Consider the following 17,468-nt stretch of genomic DNA (forward strand, 5'->3'; position numbering starts at 1 on the left):
TATTTTCCACATGCATGATCATGTCTTAAGCTGCCTGATTATTTTTGGTGTTCAAGAAGTTTTTACAGAAAAAAATATTAGAAAACAAATAGGTAAAGAAGTACACTATATTGCCTAAGGTATTTCGTCACTTGTCACCTAAAAATATGAACTTGAGAGGCATCTCACTTTCATTTCACAGCAATTTTTGGCCTTTTCTCTGTAGCTGGAACAGCTCAATTTTTTCTGGGAAAGCTTTCCTCAAAGTTTAGGAGTGTCTTCACAGGATTTTTAAATCATTCTTTCAAAAGAGCCTTGGTGAGATCAGACACTGATGTTGGAGGAGAAGGCTTGGCTCATGCTCTTTGCTCTAATTCATCCAGGAGGCGTTTTATTTGTTGCCGACTGTGCTGGCCAATTTTTCCACACCACACTCATTCACTGATGTCACAATTGTTTTTAGTCTGCTCTGGTTTTATGGATTTATTGTGATTCTTTAGCTTTAGGACTCTTCATGCTTTCTGTTCTGCATATTTTGCTTGTTTTTATATTGTTGGTTTTTTTGATTCTCTGCCTATGTCTGTAGTATTTTGAATTTCTGTGTATTCCTTGGTTTGCCTTCTTTTGGCGTTCACTGTTTATTTATCCCTCAGTGCCTCGCCTTTCTGCTGTCCATAGCTCATCTGCTCATTAACTCGTCTGTCTTGTTTTACAGTAATCTAACACCACACCATAAATATTACTTATTTTTTGTCATTCTGAGTCAGGTCCTCTGTAATTGATACCGGAGTGGTTTGTTTCTTGTTTGTAATTTTCCTAAGAAAAAAGAAAGACTCTATTTATTTTCACCTGCCTGCTTATTACTTTCTCATCTGCTTTACCATTATGTCGTAGTTTTTGTGTTTCCACACCTTGCTTTGTGAATCCCAATAATCATGTTGCCATTTCCAAACCATTCCTATGAAGTTGGCAGTCTTAAATGGTCCAACATGTCTTGTTAGGTTGAAGTATTAAAGATTAATTTAATTAAATTAGGAGGCTGACCCAAACTCCTGAAAAAACACAATACACACTAATTTTGTGCCTGAGATGCAGTTGTTTGCAGTCGTGTCACTCTTGTGAAAATTTCATGACTGAATTCACTGCACAGATGACGTTCTGTGCCATGTTGAATTCATTAATTTCCCAGTTGCTTGTAAAAGCAGAGTCAATGCAGCCAGTCTTAATAGTCCTACGAACAAAGAGTCGACTGAAACGTCAGAACTCACTGACTGGGCTGGGTGACAAAATACTTTCAGGAATATAGTGTATTTGTTTCTCGTTCCCAGCAATCACTTTCCACATACTTTGAAATTTGCAAAACTTCAAAAAGGTTTGTTGTTCCCTCTGATTAAGATGAATATTTATATCATGTGCTGTTGTGTTGTTAAAATATAATGAGTTTGAAATGTGAACCCAGGACATATTGACATCCACGAGCTCTCTGGAAAAAAAAAAAAAAGTTTTAGCAGAAAAGTCACTGAAGTGCGTTTTACAGTAAACCGGTTGGGTTATGATCTCCCTGTAGTATATACATTGCATAAAAATGTCCTACACATGTACAGCTCAACTTAGGACTTAACTTGGTTGTCGGTCTGATACAGACAACCTAATCTGTGCCTGGGAAAGATCCCTATCAAGGCTGGATTATTTAGATAGACAAGCCCTCTGGTAAATATGTAGTATAAGATGTACAAAATCCATCTTTCATTTATAGTATCTTTTGATTTCTACTGTAATTATCATGCCTGTTAATGACCGTTTACAGACAGATTAAAAAGATGCCCTGTCTTTTCTGTGCCGAGTTAAATTAAATTAGTATGATTTGTTAACACACCAGTCTGCTGACGTGTTTTTGTAATTAAGATCATGGTGATGCCTTTTAGGAGGCAGATCTACAAAAGTCTTGCATTGACCCTTCAAAAAAAACTGAAAAAAAAAATAATAGAGCAAAATTTGTCTAATTTGTGTCATAAATGAGCTAACTTATTTAAAAATCCATCCATCCATTTTCTTCCACTTATTCAGGGTCGGATCGGGTCATGGGAGTAGCAGCAACAATTTTTGCATGTTTGTAAATGTTTTGTAGTACATATACAAATATAAAGCAATGAACCTGTGAAACAATTTTACTAACTCGCACTTTACAAAGTAAACAAATGATTATTTTATTTCTGGATTCCAGCCTTTCATCATATATAGGCAGATGTTTCTCAGGCTGAAAAAACTTTACGTACTAAAATAGTTAAATACATCCACAAACAGATTGACATATACTGAATTTTTTGTGACCTAAGCAATGCTAATCCACAAACACAAGCTGTGTTTTAGTGCTGGTGGGAAGCCAATTCATCTTTATTTGCTGATGGCAAACAAGAATAGATGAAAAGAAATTGAGCCTTGGAACGTAGAAATGAGGATTTATAAAGATGGATAGAATAAAATGAGATATTGTCAACTCCAAAATACTCCTCACAACCCAATTTTAGCTAACTCAAACTAAGCATCATTTTAGTACTTTTTAGAAAACTTTAGCATTTTGTTTTGTTCCATCATGGCAGATGAATATTGGTTCAGTTTATTTATGGGGCTGGCTCCAAAATGTTATGTGATTAAGTAAAAAAACTAAGCTCTCACCCACAGTTTCTCTCTGGAATATTATCTTCATATGGCAGTGTTTGCAAATTGGAGTAAAGAGTTGTTTCTTTTTTTTTCTGTCGAAAGTTTAAAACTGACCTGGGTTATTTACACAAAACTCTACTGCCGTCTGAGTCTGTCAGCTTTGTGGCACAGTTTACATTCACTTGTGAGTTGGCTCTATATTGGAAAAGTCTTTAGTTTCTCAGAAGCATATTAATATGTGCGTTCTTAATTCGTCACATTTCCATTAGCCTACTTGAAACATTTAAATTCATGATCCAGTTCGGACATTTAAGCAACTGTATGTTTAAGACTTTTGTCTTTTGACAGTAAGGTGGTAATATCAGATGCTCAGAAGTCTTTTTGCAGACGTTTTACTCTTTCATCAAGACTGTTGAAAATGCCATGATTTATATAAATTATTTTTATTCCGCATGCTGTCACCATGAACCCTTTGTGATTAACTGTTTTTAGATACCTGGAGATGCATGTGAAAGTATAGTGAAGCACAAAATTATTCATATTCTTAGCAGCATTTAAAGTTATTTTACCAAGAAACATGTAGGAAATGTTAAACACAGCCTTTTAGCATGAATACAGGATGCACAGAGATGTGAATGTGACTTTTAAAAGAAAATGTTTTGTTTCAACCCAATAATTTATATCCCTTTTTACTTGTCAATATTTATTGGCAGTTCCATAACAACAGCTTCTTCTTCTATCAGCCATACTATTCCATAGTCTTTACAATTAATTTGTCAGCGATCAACAAATCCAGTTTTGCTTTATTGCCATTTAAAACTTGGCATCAGCGTCCAAGTAAGGATCTCATCAAGACATCCAGAGGTGAATAAATGCTGGCCAGTCGGTGTGTTGAGGTATTTACAGTTTGGACCCTGTGCTTTATAAGTTCTTCTCTGTTGATCTCTATGACATGCAGACCTTACTCACCCCTGACCTGTCTGAACATTTCGCTTTTAAGTGTGATCCCGCTGGGAAGAGAAGATTCCTCTCGGCACACATGCTTTCCTGTAAGCTCCAGTCCAACCCTACACACCCTTCTTTATGTAGTCACCTATTGCTCTTCTGACGCTCATGTGACATTTCTCACCCGGACATCAGGGCTCCACGTCTCTCTCCTGACAAAATAACAAGAAAATGTGATTTAATGAGAATTTGGGTGCAAGTCAGGTTGATTTAATTTAATGTCTGGGCTAATTCATGTCTTCAATGGAGGCTCCTTTAAACACTTTAGCTATTTCAAACTTAAATTTTTCCTGCTCATTCATTCATGCTCACTCACACATGCAGAGCAGTTGAGTTTCCCACCTCATCTGATCATATGCTCTCCGATCCAATAATCTGCGCTGAATAAACAGAAAAGCATTCACGCCTTCTGTTTGTCAGCATGCTCACACAAGTGTTGCTCACACTTTCGGTCGTGAGCCACTTGCAGATTTGTTGAGAAGGATAAACTGCTGGACAGCAGCCCGTCTGGCACAGCGATGCCACAATGACGAGACGGCGTCCCCATCAATAGGCGTCTGAATGTGCTTTCACTTTGGTTTCCTCTTTTTTTTTTTTTTCCTGGTTGCTATGAGCTGTAACTCTGTCAGGCCGGGCAAAGTTTTACTTCAGGGTTTTTGGAGTAAAACGTGGAGTGGTTGGGTTGGAGCTCCGACTTACAGAGAAGAAACCATTTTTATCTCCACCAGAGGCCATGTCTGCAGCTCAAGTTTCGGTGCTAATATTTCTTCTGAATTATGTAAGTTTGGTTGTTGATATTTATTTCTGTCTCACTCAGCCTCATTCAGAAAACCTAAATAAGATGTAGGTAATGCTGCCTGCAGGTGTAGCATTGCAACATTTTCATCTCAGATTTACAATCAAATCTAACTTAGTTATTGTTATTTTATCAAAGATGATATTGAACTGCCTTTGCTGTAATTTAGATACATTATTTTTTGAATGCGCAGGAATGGAGGCTAGTTTTAATATTACAACCCATAAAGCCAAGACAATTGTTTTTTTCTCATTTTTTTATGTCAGTGTTTTCATTCTGTCTCCTCATTGTTGTCCCTTGTATCCTATGTAATTAATTGACCTGGCCAAGAATAATCAGGAAGAAGTGACATCATAGCTAAAGTTTCATTTCTTTTTTATTCTGTAAGTTTTGGCTTGTCTAATCTGTTTATGACAGGAATTTATGACAGGAATTTGTTTTAGATTTATTATCTATTATTTGATTATATCCCTTATTTCAATTGATTTCTTTTAAGTTTTTATGGTTTTTGCGAATCGTCTCACTTATCTTTTTAACCTAAAGTCAGCTGTTATACTGTTGTTATCCTAGATTATTGAGTTCTATTCACAGTGTCTTTATAGATTTAATGTCATACTTGCTGCACGGTAAGGATTTCATGCTCATCATTTTAAAGTCAAATAAGTTAGAAGAGAATGCAATACTATCATATATTTTGCAGAGAAAACTTTAATTTGTGGCTTTGCAATTCTGACCTACATAGTCATTTCTGTTTTGAAAAACGTCCTTATTGTTTTGGTTACAGTTGTCAGAAGATGTATGAATAAAACCTGAACTTATTCATGTTAAAAATATTCCAAACAGGTCGGATCTTTTCGCGGGATAACCACTCAAGCTGGATTCAAATCAAGCCCAGAAAACCGGATTGGTTTCTCTGAGCCGACCGTGAGAACTTTCCCTCCTTCACACATACATGATGGACACAGAAAGGCTTTACTAAAAACCCAGAACATTGTGGAAACAATATCTATGAGCTCAACCATCGGAGATGGAGACAAACCAGACATTGAAAGACACAAAGATTATGAAGGCAGGAATCCTGAGTCTGAATCTGATGTGGAGAACCACAGGAGTCGGTGGAGCTCTGAAGACAAGACCAGGAGTCCGACTCCAGGGGAACGTCAGTATGACTTTCATGCAGACATCTTCACAAGTAATAATGTGTCAGTCGCAGACAGTGTTGAGGCGACTCTCTCAAGCCCAAATATTCAATCTGAGAATCCCACAGAAACAATCATGACAGAAGCTTTTTCTAACAGGCCGCATGTTGCCACTGAATCAGCCCCTCTTGTCACTAGCTCACTCCCCTCATATAAGGGTGGAGGAGAAATGAAGGAAGTAAGAACGAAATCACCATCATCAGTTATCACACCGCCACTTTTTGCAGGCACGATCTCATCCCCAGAAGTCTGCAGAGCAAAACAGGAGCAGGAGCAGAAAGAAAAGGCAGAATCAGAGGATTTATCTGCACCTCAGAAAGATCCAGCTTCAAACCTGACCTTAATTACTAGCAGAATAGTAAAGGGAGAAGAACTGAACACTACTGACTTTGACGCTAAGTTGGATAATACTTCGGCCGGTGAGGCAAGGGAAAAAGTGAAAATGGGTGAACATCTTGAAGTTGTTTCTCCTAAAGTAAATGCAATACAACTTCCACAAGCAGGAGGAAATGAAAGAGCAGAGACAGATTATGGTGATGAAGAGTTAAAGCGGGAGGAGGAAGATTTGAAACATCCAACAATGGAAGCTACAGTCTCTGACAATGAGGATGTCAAACCTCACCATCAGTCCTCATCTGATTTAATCTTTCAATTTAATTCTGGGGTCCAATCCCAGACTGAAACGCCACAACAGGCTGTTCAAGCAGCCAATCAGGCTTCAGACATCAAATACAGACAAGTACAGGCAAAACCCAGACCAGGAATCAGAGGTCAAAGGGTAAGACTTTAACACAACTTTTCAAAAGAAGTTTTTAGAAACATAATTTATATGTCACCATTTATACAAAGGTGAAATCAAACATGTTAACAAAAAAATAAACGAATAAATTAAATGTCAATTTTAAACTATGTAACTAATAGATTGGTAACTGTTATAGTCTTTACCTTTATGTAGTAAACGGCAATGTTTTCAGTCTGGATTTAAAAGAGCCAACAGTTTCTGCACATTTTAGGCTTTCAGGGAGTTTGTGCCAGATCGTAAAAACTAGATGCTGACCGGAAATAATTTGTTCTCACCTTATGAACCTTATGAACCCTGAGTGAACAGGCCTTAGTTGACCTGACCTGCAAAGTTCATTCCTGATGAGCAGTTCTGAAATGCTTGACACTGCTGTCTCAGTGCCTAGATGATTTATAAAATAGCCAGAGATTGAACGACCCTCGTAATGTAGCTGATTTTTTTTTTTTTTTCTAATTTAAATTTTTTCTGGCCAGGATTCTGGCAGCAGCATTTTTTGATGAGGTGCAGCTGCCGGGAGTGATTTTTATTTTCAAAGAGACTTATAAAGACCTGAAAACAATCGTCTTTTCTTATGAATACAAAAGCATGTAACATTTTGTCTTGTTTTGAACCGAAGCCATTTATTCTCTGAATGTTTTAAAGATTTATGAATCAGTCTCATAGGGTAAAGTTAAGTGCTGATTTCTAAACTTTCCCTTTTTGGGATCAAAAACAATAAATTATTTCTCCACTTCACCACACTGAAAGAAAATATAGCTCCACATACAATACAATAGAAATAATTAGAAACAATAAAACTATAAATATTTTATCTACGAATAGAAATGTTAGTTCGCAGCAATCAAGTTCAAACGTCTTTTGATAGATTTGGTTTTTTTTTCTTTTCATATTTTATGAAAAAAAACTGTAAAATGTGTATGATCCTAAAAAGTGGCTCATTGTATTTTTGTGTGCAGCAAATTAATTTACTTTTATATGAAGCTGTCCATTGTAGCATTTGAAAATGAAATTCAAATGGGACTAAGACAGATGAAACCTTTTTCTTTTGAAGGTTCGACGTTGTCAAATAAAGATTGGGTTTGTTTCTTGATTGAAAAGCTTTGCCTCCCTCATGTGGTCAATCTTTGGTATTACAAATGATTTTGACAGCTTTTGCATTTGCACTTGAACAACTAAGATTTCCTCTTATATCTTAAGAGGATATTATTTATCTGCATAAATAACATCTGAAATATTTGCACTTAATGGAAACATCTGTAAATATTTTTTAATATGCATAAAAAATCTTTATTCACTTTTTTAACTTTGTTGGTGCTGGAAATGAAAGATTTTGCAGTTTAAACAACAAAATATGTAAGGACACAATAAAAATTTTTAGTTGTCACATACTTTGAAATAAAAATAGAAAATAGATGTGTAACTGAAACATTTATGAAACCAAACCATGAACAGCTGTGAAAAAAATAATTATGCAGGATTGAGATTTTTTCTTTCTGTTTTTCCAGAAAATTTTGTTGCAAAGCTTTTGCAAGAAAACTAAATTTGTACCTTATTCCTTCTTTAGGGACTGCCAGGGCCACCAGGAACTAAAGGAGACAAAGTAAAGTGTTCATTTTAAACAGCTGCTTATATTTATAGCAATGTATTTTCTTCAAACCTTGTTCTAAGCAAATTAACACTGGGTTAATGGCTCTGGATCATTTAGAGTCTGAGAGTCTTTTGTTATACCATCTGAAACTTTAAATTTACATAAAAAAGAATCTTTGATCTACTAAAAATCCAGCTGTGTTTCTTTTTTCAATAGAGGCTCATCTAAATGATGACAACATGATCTAAAATTAGACATGTTTTCCTCATCAAAGAAACACATTGTTCTCTGGCTTCTAAGGGCTACCAGGGCGTCATGGGCAGAACCGGGCAGACAGGATACAGAGGCCCTGTTGGGCCACCTGGGATGTCCACCATTGTTGTGTTCAAAACCTCTGAAGAAGAGTGGGAGGCTTTCAAGGTAAGTGTCGTCAGTGGATCTCCACCAGCAGTAATCAAACCCCATAAATATAAACAACAGGAAGTGAAAGTGGTCTGGGACAGAACAAATAAACCGAGAACTAAGTGAATATGAATTGAAGTAAAATAATAAAGACGTAAAATATGTAGTAGTGTGAACGGGTCAGTAGAAGCTACTGAAACACTGAAAAGTAGATAGGAGAAATGAAACCTCTAACAAATATTTTGCTCATATCTATTTACTTCTTTGTCATAGGATGCATTCATTTAGCAATCTTTGCAGTTCTGTTGGACGGGAATTTTATATGACCTGCTGATTTATGACATGATGCAAGACGCCAGCTCTGCAGTCATAAAACTCCAGGGAAAGGAACAATTGGCTGATTTCTTGTAGTTTATCCTAACCTAATTTGACAAATTTCATCAACAAAGGATCATTGAGGTATTTTAGACAAATGTGACAAAGGTCGTTTGTTTGTCAGCAACAAATAAACGACTTAGGTCACCTTGGAGTTCTCTAAGAGATCAAATTTTTTCTCAGTCTCTTTGATATTAAATCACAAATACTGATTTTGAAATAAAGAAGTGAAACTTGCTGTGCTGCAGATGTTTTTTATACGAGTCTTTTTGTGACCTGCTGGATAAATTAGACGATCTTATGTGACACCTTTCTCATCATACTCACCACTCAAACCACATTCACCCATTTTCACTCACACATTTATTCACCTGTTTGCACATTTCTATGGATTTGATTTCATTAGCCCATCCAAAACCTTTCAATCGTTCTACAAAAGTACTACTCTAGGACTAAGCTACAACCACAGTGGATGGGCTAATGCTTTTCTAGAATAATTTTGGTAGGTCAGCCACTCTTGTTCCTTGTTTTCTCTGTGTGTGGATAATGGCTCTCACTGGAGTTTACAGGATTCTCAGAATCTGTTCTTGAATTTCTTTAACTTGAATTTTTATTTTTTTGGGATCTTTTAGCTAACTTTGTGTTATCTGATAAGTTTAATTTAGAGATCGATTCTGCAAGTCTCTCTCACACTTATTCTCCCCTTGAAAACTATATCATTACTTAACTTTGATCATTTGATAATAAAAATTGTTTTTCACGACTGTTTTTTTGTCTCATTCTCTTGCAGAAAAAAAAATTCTACAAAAAGCTTGTATCTTCTTGGCCGGTAAGGTGACTGTTTTGTCACTAGGATGTATTTACGTTTTTCTCCTCTTAGGAAAGTGGCTAATGCTCAAAAATAAAGTCAAAGTATGGGAAGATAGAGATGGTTTGATGAGAATTGTCTGATAAACCCTGATAGGGAATTAAGAAATCGGTTTTATTTGCAGTTTTATAGCATCACTGACTGAAGAACTCAGCATTGTTTTTTTTGTTTTGGCTTTGTTTTAGTTAATATGGACTGGACATTATGAATGTCTCTGCACAATAAACTGAGTGTAACAGATTTAAAGCAATGTACCGTATTGTGGGACTTTAAAAAAAAAAAAAAACCTCCATGTGTGTTTTCATCATTTCAGAAACTGTGAAATCATTTAACTATTTCTGCGAAAGAGCTACCTTTAAATCTGTCATCCTTGTTAAAGCCTTTCACGAAGATGTTTTTCCACAAATATTACCTTCTAAAAAGCACTTCAGTGCTGTGCAAATGTAATCTTTCCTTTTTTCATTATGAAAGGCTTCCTTTTTAATGTACTTATTTAAATTTGTCAGTCTATCATAAATTCGTCCGGCAGCAACTCAGCTGCTGATTTAGGTGGTTGGTGAGATAGTACAAAACACTTGTCATTGCACGGTATCCTTTAATCCCATTTAATATCTGGATTTATTGTTCGCTGCTGCTGTCTTAAATAAGAGCAATCCCACTGAACAGTATGCAGATTAGGATGCAGCGTTTTACTGTTTTGCCTAAATTTTTGCATAAATGTCATCCTTCCTACATGTAACTGCAAAACTCAGAGGACCTTATTGTTTACAAAAGATTACGTGATAATTAACAGAACAATGTTTAGTTGGGTTTTTTTTTTTTTACTATTTCCTTTAAAGGATTGACAGTACAACTTTGTGGGTTACTATGTTATTTATTGGTACATTCAGATTTTTACCACATTTAAAATGTTCAGGAAAAAGGAAAGAAATGTTATGCTTATAATTTTGTATCCTTTTCTTTTTGCAGAAACGTAAAGGACCTCCAGGCCCACCTGGACTTCCTGGAGAAGAGGGACCAGTTGTAGGGAAACAATTTAATTTTAAAAAGTCAATATTACATAATCCACTTCCACTCAAATAACGTCATTTGCCTCTGACAGGAAATTTTAAGACACAGGAGTAGCACAAATAAACTCAATAATGATGGCTCAGACAATAGAAATGATCAAATTCACACATATATTAATGAATGTATAAATATACTTATAGTGAAAAATTCAGTGGGATTTTGTAGATTTTGCTTAATAAAATTACATCAGATAAAATATAAACAGAATTTTTTTTTTTTTTTTTTTTTTTTCAGGGGCCACCTGGTATTGCTGGAAAGCAAGGACCAAAAGGAGTTCCAGGAAAAACTGTAATCACCTGTTGTTCAACTCCTTATTGGATACTGATGCTTTAATTCATAAACAAAAAGTCTACAGATCCAGAGCTACTCGTGACACTTTAGCTCCTCTGGCTCCAAATAATTCAGATCAAAAATTATATAGACATGAGTTGTGATTTTTGCATTGAAAGTTAATAAAAAAGTCTAGTTTTGGCAGTTGTTCAATATTAAAAATCCACTTTGGGGACTATTTTCTCTTGAAATATTATGTTCCTACAGGGGAGACCTGGACCACAAGGTATGCCGGGTCCACAGGGTCGACCTGGAGAAGACGGCACCCCAGGACGAGATGCTGATGCCGGCCCTACAGGCTTCCCTGGAGAACAGGTACTGATGCTCACAAACATAAAGTGTCTAGAATTTATGTTTTCGTTTTTCCATATAATAAGTAGAAAAGTGCTTTAGCACACTGGAAAAGTGGCTGTGAAATAATAAATAGTTACAGTTAATTGTGTTACATGCACAGTATAAAAACAACCATTAATATTTTTTACTTACTGTTCAACATAAAATCAAAGTAAACTTCTACTATTTTAAGTTGGTTAAGAATTCTCAAAATTCTTATTTATTTGTTTGTGAATGTCCAGATGACGATGCGACGACAAATGGATGATTTTTAAGGCAACACCTCAAACACTCTGCTGCCTTCTGTGATATTATAGAATTAAATAAAACAGAGAAATCAACCAAGAAACTAAAATGTGCATCTTCACAAGTCTGTTTCATCTAAACTCAAAAAACTTTAAAGCATGTACCTATAAAACATGCATTTGTTTAGTTATGACTTTGATTGTTCTGTATGTTTTTTTTTTCTTTTTTTCATACAGGGTCTTAAAGGTTACGGTGGGGAGAAAGGAAGCAAAGGGGAGCTGGGTGAGTGGGTAAGATCACATTGAACTTCATGTCCCACAGACAGAAAACGTCAAAATTGTAATATTATGTTTCCAATATAACACAAATAATCACAAGTATAAATGTTTGGTTGTTGCACATCTTAAAAATATCAGCTCTTCCTTAAATATCTACTCATATTTTACTCTTTTCTTTGCATTTTAACCCAAAGTTCTCTTCCTCAAGGGTTATCAGGGAGAAACTGGAGCTCAGGGGCAAAGAGGAAGAAAAGGAGCAAAGGTCAGATTGAATATTCAGCCCTTTAAATTTCACCAAGTGGATGTGTCGTCTGATTTGTAATTCTTGTTTATATCAGGGAAATAAGGGAGCCCAAGGATTTGACGGGATTCCCGGCTATAGTGTAAGTTTTAGCTTGAAACGAACAGACTTCGTCTTTCCTTGCTATTGCGTTACATAATAATATCCATGACTGTAAATACAATATGTTGTGTTCAATGTTCAGGGTATACCTGGAGTCAGGGGACCTCGTGGTTCCCCAGGACCACCAGGACCTCTGGTTAGTGTCACACAGCTGACTAGATCAGTCTTATCGACACAGTACCTAAAGATCACTCAAAGTAAATGATTTGTGTCTTTCAAAAACTTTCACAGGATGCAGTGACTTTTCAAAATCCAATCACGTGTAAACTTACACCTTGATTACAATCACTGTTGCTTTTTTAGGGAGAAATCGGAGCTCCAGGCTTTAGCGGTCCTCCCGGTCCACCTGTAAGTCAGTAACAGCATCGATTTGCCACACCACACACCAGCCATCATCTGAGTAGTGCAAACTCAGTAAGATTCAGTAAGTCAATATTCTATCTCATCAGGGGAAAATTGGCCCCAAAGGATTAATTGGACTCACTGGAGTTAAGGGACCTCCTGTAAGTAAGACAAGTTTTAAAGCAGGTGACGTTGATATGGAAATGAAAAGAGAGTCGTCAAAAGAACTGATTATGCTTTCAGGGTCATCAAGGACAAATGGGCTCCAGGGGAGCAGCTGGACCACAGGTGGCGGGACATTAACATGCATGCTCTTCAGGCTAATGTTTAAGGAAATGTTATTTGCTAAAAGACTGTGGTTTTATTCAGGGAGAGCCGGGTCCAGATGGAGCAGTGGGGTTTCCTGGTGTGCAGGGCCCTCAGGTACAACATGGCAAAACATTTGATTAGAAACTATCTATCAGTAAAACAAGTGACTGATTAAGCATTAAGATATAATCGTGATTCAGTGATAAATTGACCCTCTCCATTTACTGGCACCTCTGATGAAAATGTGTGAAAAGCATTTCATCTTTTATTGTAGTAACATAATTTCACACTGAAAACATAAGAAACATTCAACATAATTTTGATCTTAATACATTTTTTCAGCAGGGCGAAAACTCAAATTAGGGCATAATTTCAAATTAACCAGTCATCCCACTTCAGAGCACCTGTAATAATCTCTACAAAATAAATGTGATCAAACTCCTGAAAACGTGTTGGATGAGCTAAAGACAAGAAACTATAAGAGCAAAACAGAGGCATGTGGATGATCTACAAAGTTTGTGAAATGTACTAACAAGTACTGTCAGCAAAAGTACCTATGACTGTTATTGATTATTGATTTTATAAAAAGTATCTACTTTTTTATTGTCCTAAGTCACTATATACTTATTAAAGGTTTCATTTCTCAAAGGTTTTCAGTGAGACGATGCAACTGCAATAAATGTATATATTTTAAGGCTTTTCTACATGTTTGTCAGTGAAACCTGTAAATGAAAATAAGGCTGCGATGATTGTAAGGTAACTTCTATTTGTTTCTTCGAAGGGAAACCCTGGACTAATTGGACCTAGAGGACCAAAAGGTGACCCTGTAAGTATGTCAAAACAATCAAGTGAAAACAAAATGAATGCTGACATTGATTTTTTCTATTATTATTATTATTGTACCAGGGAGATCAAGGAGATGAAGGTGAAATTGGTGAACCTGGCTCTCCTGGACTGAATGTAGGACAACTTTGACAATGTTTAGAAGTGAAAATATGTTAACATTGTTCACAAACTTACCAGAATATTGTCTTATTTTCCCATGTTTTAGGGGGACATTGGAGAATCAGGGAAGCCTGGACCCTCAGGTGATCCTGTAAGATTACATAAAGCCATTTCATTTTTTACTGTAGCTAAAATGGATCCACCATGCATGTTTAATTCCTTCCTGCAAAACTGCAACAATTAATTTTTTTGAAACTGAAAATCTAAATGTGTATTTTTATGGTTGTTTTAATCAGGGTGCCAAAGCCCGAAAAGGTGAGAAAGGAAGCACAGGGTTTAACGGAGACCTGGTAAGTTTGATCCTTCCAGCTGGTGAAGTCCGTTTAGACGGTCAACCAGATCAGTGACTCTGTTATTGGACTTTTGTTTGTTTTCAGGGACCTCAAGGGCCTCCAGGAAAACAGGGAGTGAAAGGGCGTAAGGGCCCAACAGGGCTGCAGGGACTGGAAGGACCAAGAGGACTGATGGGACTTCCTGGACCTGCTGTGAGTGAGATAAATCAGATGAATGAAGCCAGAATCACTTCTGATAGTAAAGTTGCATCTTTCTCCGATTAAGGGAACGGATGGCATCATGGGAGAGCCAGGGAGGCTGGGGAAAGAAGGGTCCAAGGTGAATTTATTCAAATCTCTGTATTTGAACATTTAAAGTGGAAAAATGAATATGAAAAAATGTTTTTAATTTTTTCTGTGTCTACGTTCTTTAACAAAGGGAGATCAAGGACAGAGTGGCAATCAGGGAAGTCCTGGCTCAAGAGGTGACAAGGTAGAACAAAGACATATGCTAAGCTGTCATAATTTGTTCAGGAAGTTTTTATATTTAATAGTGATATTAATACAATAAAGTACAACTACAATGTTTAACATATTTTGTTGGTATTTTTATGTGATGTAGAAAAAAATAACAACACATCACTTTTAAAAAACTTGAAATTAAAATTTTAAAAGTGTGGCAGTCATAAGTATTCACCCCTCATGAATCAACAATTTAACACTGAATATTCAATTGAAGGTTGAGTTGTGACTTTATTGTCTTTGACCTGCAGGAAGTGACTCTCCACCTCTGACTCCAGTCTTTCCCTAACATGATTTTTCACCCAGATAAACCCTGTTATTAGCTTTATCCATCCCCCCACAGCTTCTCTGTCGCTGCTAAAGAAAATCCTCCTGACAGCATGATACTGCCACCACCATGTTTCACTGTGCTTTCAGAATGATTGCAGTATGCGTCCCCTACATGGCTTTCAGCTAACTGCAAAAAGGATTTCTTGGTTTCTTTCCATACATTACTGGGGACAGCTGTATGACCCAAACGAGCCACCCATAAAGGCAATAGCTGCAGAAAAATCTAATCTGATTCAAGCCCAGAGCCTTTTGATGTAAAGTGAGATTACTGCGTGAATAATACATCCATGAGACTTGTGGTTATTGCTGTGTTTTAGGGCCGAGGCGGTCGAGTTGGATTTTCTGGACTGCCTGGACCCATTGTGAGTCGGAGTAAGAGAAGGATTTGTTTAATTTAAATGCTGATGGCTGATTTGATGCTGTGGTTGTGCTTTCTGCCTGCAGGGAGAGATGGGCAAATCAGGAGAGAGAGGACCTGAAGGAGAACCTGGTATTAAGGTTCCTGTGTGGCCATATTTCTTTGGCTGTTCTCACACCTGACAGCAATATTCACTCTGAAGATAAAGATCTGCTGCTGGCTTTTATATATAACTTCCAAGAATAAACTTCTTTTATTAAACCTCTATTAAATATACATTGTAAAAGCATGAAAAGAAGTGGAAAATTAACCATTTTAACTGCATATGTAAAATAAATGTTATTGAAAATGTTGCTGAATGATGAGTAATTCAGCAGAGCACAAAAATCCAAGATAACCACATAATACATCACAGTTGTCAACATCAAGTTCATTTTTCTTGAAGTTTGCTCCGTTTTATCTAAAATCCTAAGCAAGACTTTAAAGACTAAATATTAAAGGTTACATTTGATCTAATCAGGAGATATTGTCATATATCTTCCTTCTAAAATATAACAAAATGCAGAAGTCATCTGGTTCAGCATGTACTTGGTTTGACAATTACATCAATGCACTACTACAAATATGCAAATACCATCAGTCATCGGCATAAAGTGCAAGTGAAATCCTTCCTCAGATTATAGCAAATACATTTCCAGTGGGGATATTCAAATAGTTTTAAATTAGACAACTTAAAAAGTTGGTTGCAGAAACAGATTTTATATTGTTTTTTTTATTTTTGGTGTTTTGATGAATTTATGATCATTTTTTTCATCCAGAAACATTCACCAACTAGGGTACATGTACAATAGTGTCCTATTTACATATAGAGAAGGCTTTTACAAATATGCTTTCTACAATAAACGTGAGAAAGTTAATTATGGAAAACATAATAATCTGTGCTTTCCATAAGCATGACAATTTCCACAATGTGAAAAGATTCATTAACAGATGTTTTATTTGGAGCAAATGTAATGATTAAAAAGTCATGTTGTCATGTTTGTGCAGGGACGGGATGGCGTTCCAGGGGTTTCAGGATCCAAAGGGATGAAGGTTATTAAAACTGTGTTCAAATTTGTTTTTATTTATACTCATCAGCTACAGAAAATACATCCTGACAATGTTTTTGAAGCAACAACTGCAACCTGAAGATCCAACCTTTATCAAAAGTTTCATCCACTAAATACAGATGAGAAATAGAAAGGTTAATTAGATTGTAATTGTTGCTGTCCTATTCCATTTTAGGGTTCTCAGGGTCATTCGGGCAGCAGAGGACAGGATGGTGAAATTGGACCAAAAGTAAGTCATTCACTAAACGATTTACCTTTAAATCAATTTATGTTTTAAATTGAGAACTTGACTTTTGTGTAATAAACTGCTAAATGGCTTTCTTATATTCTAGGGACCAGATGGTGAAAACGGAACGACTGGGAATGCTGGACCTCAAGGTCCAAAAGTGAGCTCACTCCCAACAACATGAACGTTGCTTTGCATTTATTGATGTGTTGAAAGGTTAGAGGCCTTTGTGGGGCTGCTGAGACCTGAGGAGGAAGCTTACATGTTCCAGCTTTTTCCTCAGCTGGAACATTTTTAGCTGCAAATAGTCAAAATGCTGACACTTGAAAACATGAATTGACTGTACTAAGGATGTTTACACTGCACTGCTGAGCGATGTTAATAGTTTTGCATCCCATCTAAGAGGTATTGGTATGTGGAGTTTGCATTTTGTTTTAATTGCAGGTTTTCTCGATATGCTGAAACATGTACGTGTAGTGAACTGGAAACTCACAGATGTTTCAGCATCATTTGGTCCTACGATGGAATGGTGGCCAACTCTTGTTTCAGTTTCAGTTATGTTTATTTTAAAAAATGGGGCAATACAAATTAATGAATGTAGACACATAACTACATAGTTACAGTCAGTGACTGCTGGCATTGACTCCAGGCTTTCTAGA

The 17,468-nt window shown here is 36.3% G+C and overlaps 2 protein-coding genes across 2 annotated transcripts; both read left to right on the top strand.

Moving 5' to 3' along the window:
- Window positions 1–5,582: 5,582 nt before the first annotated feature.
- On the top strand, window positions 5,583–12,696 carry si:dkey-21p1.3 (collagen alpha-1(XI) chain). Its single transcript, XM_055044020.1, has 12 exons — window positions 5,583–6,418; window positions 8,007–8,042; window positions 8,331–8,450; window positions 9,598–9,636; window positions 10,645–10,698; window positions 10,981–11,034; window positions 11,284–11,391; window positions 11,892–11,945; window positions 12,142–12,195; window positions 12,272–12,316; window positions 12,419–12,472; window positions 12,640–12,696. Exons 1-12 carry the CDS (start codon window positions 5,717–5,719, stop codon window positions 12,694–12,696), a joined length of 1,377 nt encoding a protein of 458 aa, XP_054899995.1. The 5' UTR covers window positions 5,583–5,716.
- Window positions 12,697–13,044: 348 nt separating this feature from the next.
- LOC129368863 (macrophage receptor MARCO-like) lies at window positions 13,045–15,058 on the top strand. The gene is made up of 9 exons (XM_055044032.1): window positions 13,045–13,101; window positions 13,769–13,813; window positions 13,894–13,947; window positions 14,039–14,075; window positions 14,229–14,282; window positions 14,370–14,477; window positions 14,551–14,604; window positions 14,704–14,757; window positions 15,038–15,058. Coding segments are annotated over exons 3-9 (330 nt in total). The 5' UTR covers window positions 13,045–13,101; window positions 13,769–13,813; window positions 13,894–13,945.
- Window positions 15,059–17,468: the final 2,410 nt, after the last annotated feature.

This window comes from Poeciliopsis prolifica, unplaced genomic scaffold, assembly GCF_027474105.1.
Source record: "Poeciliopsis prolifica strain line A6 unplaced genomic scaffold, Auburn_PproV2 SCAFFOLD002, whole genome shotgun sequence".
Taxonomy (NCBI): domain Eukaryota; kingdom Metazoa; phylum Chordata; class Actinopteri; order Cyprinodontiformes; family Poeciliidae; genus Poeciliopsis; species Poeciliopsis prolifica.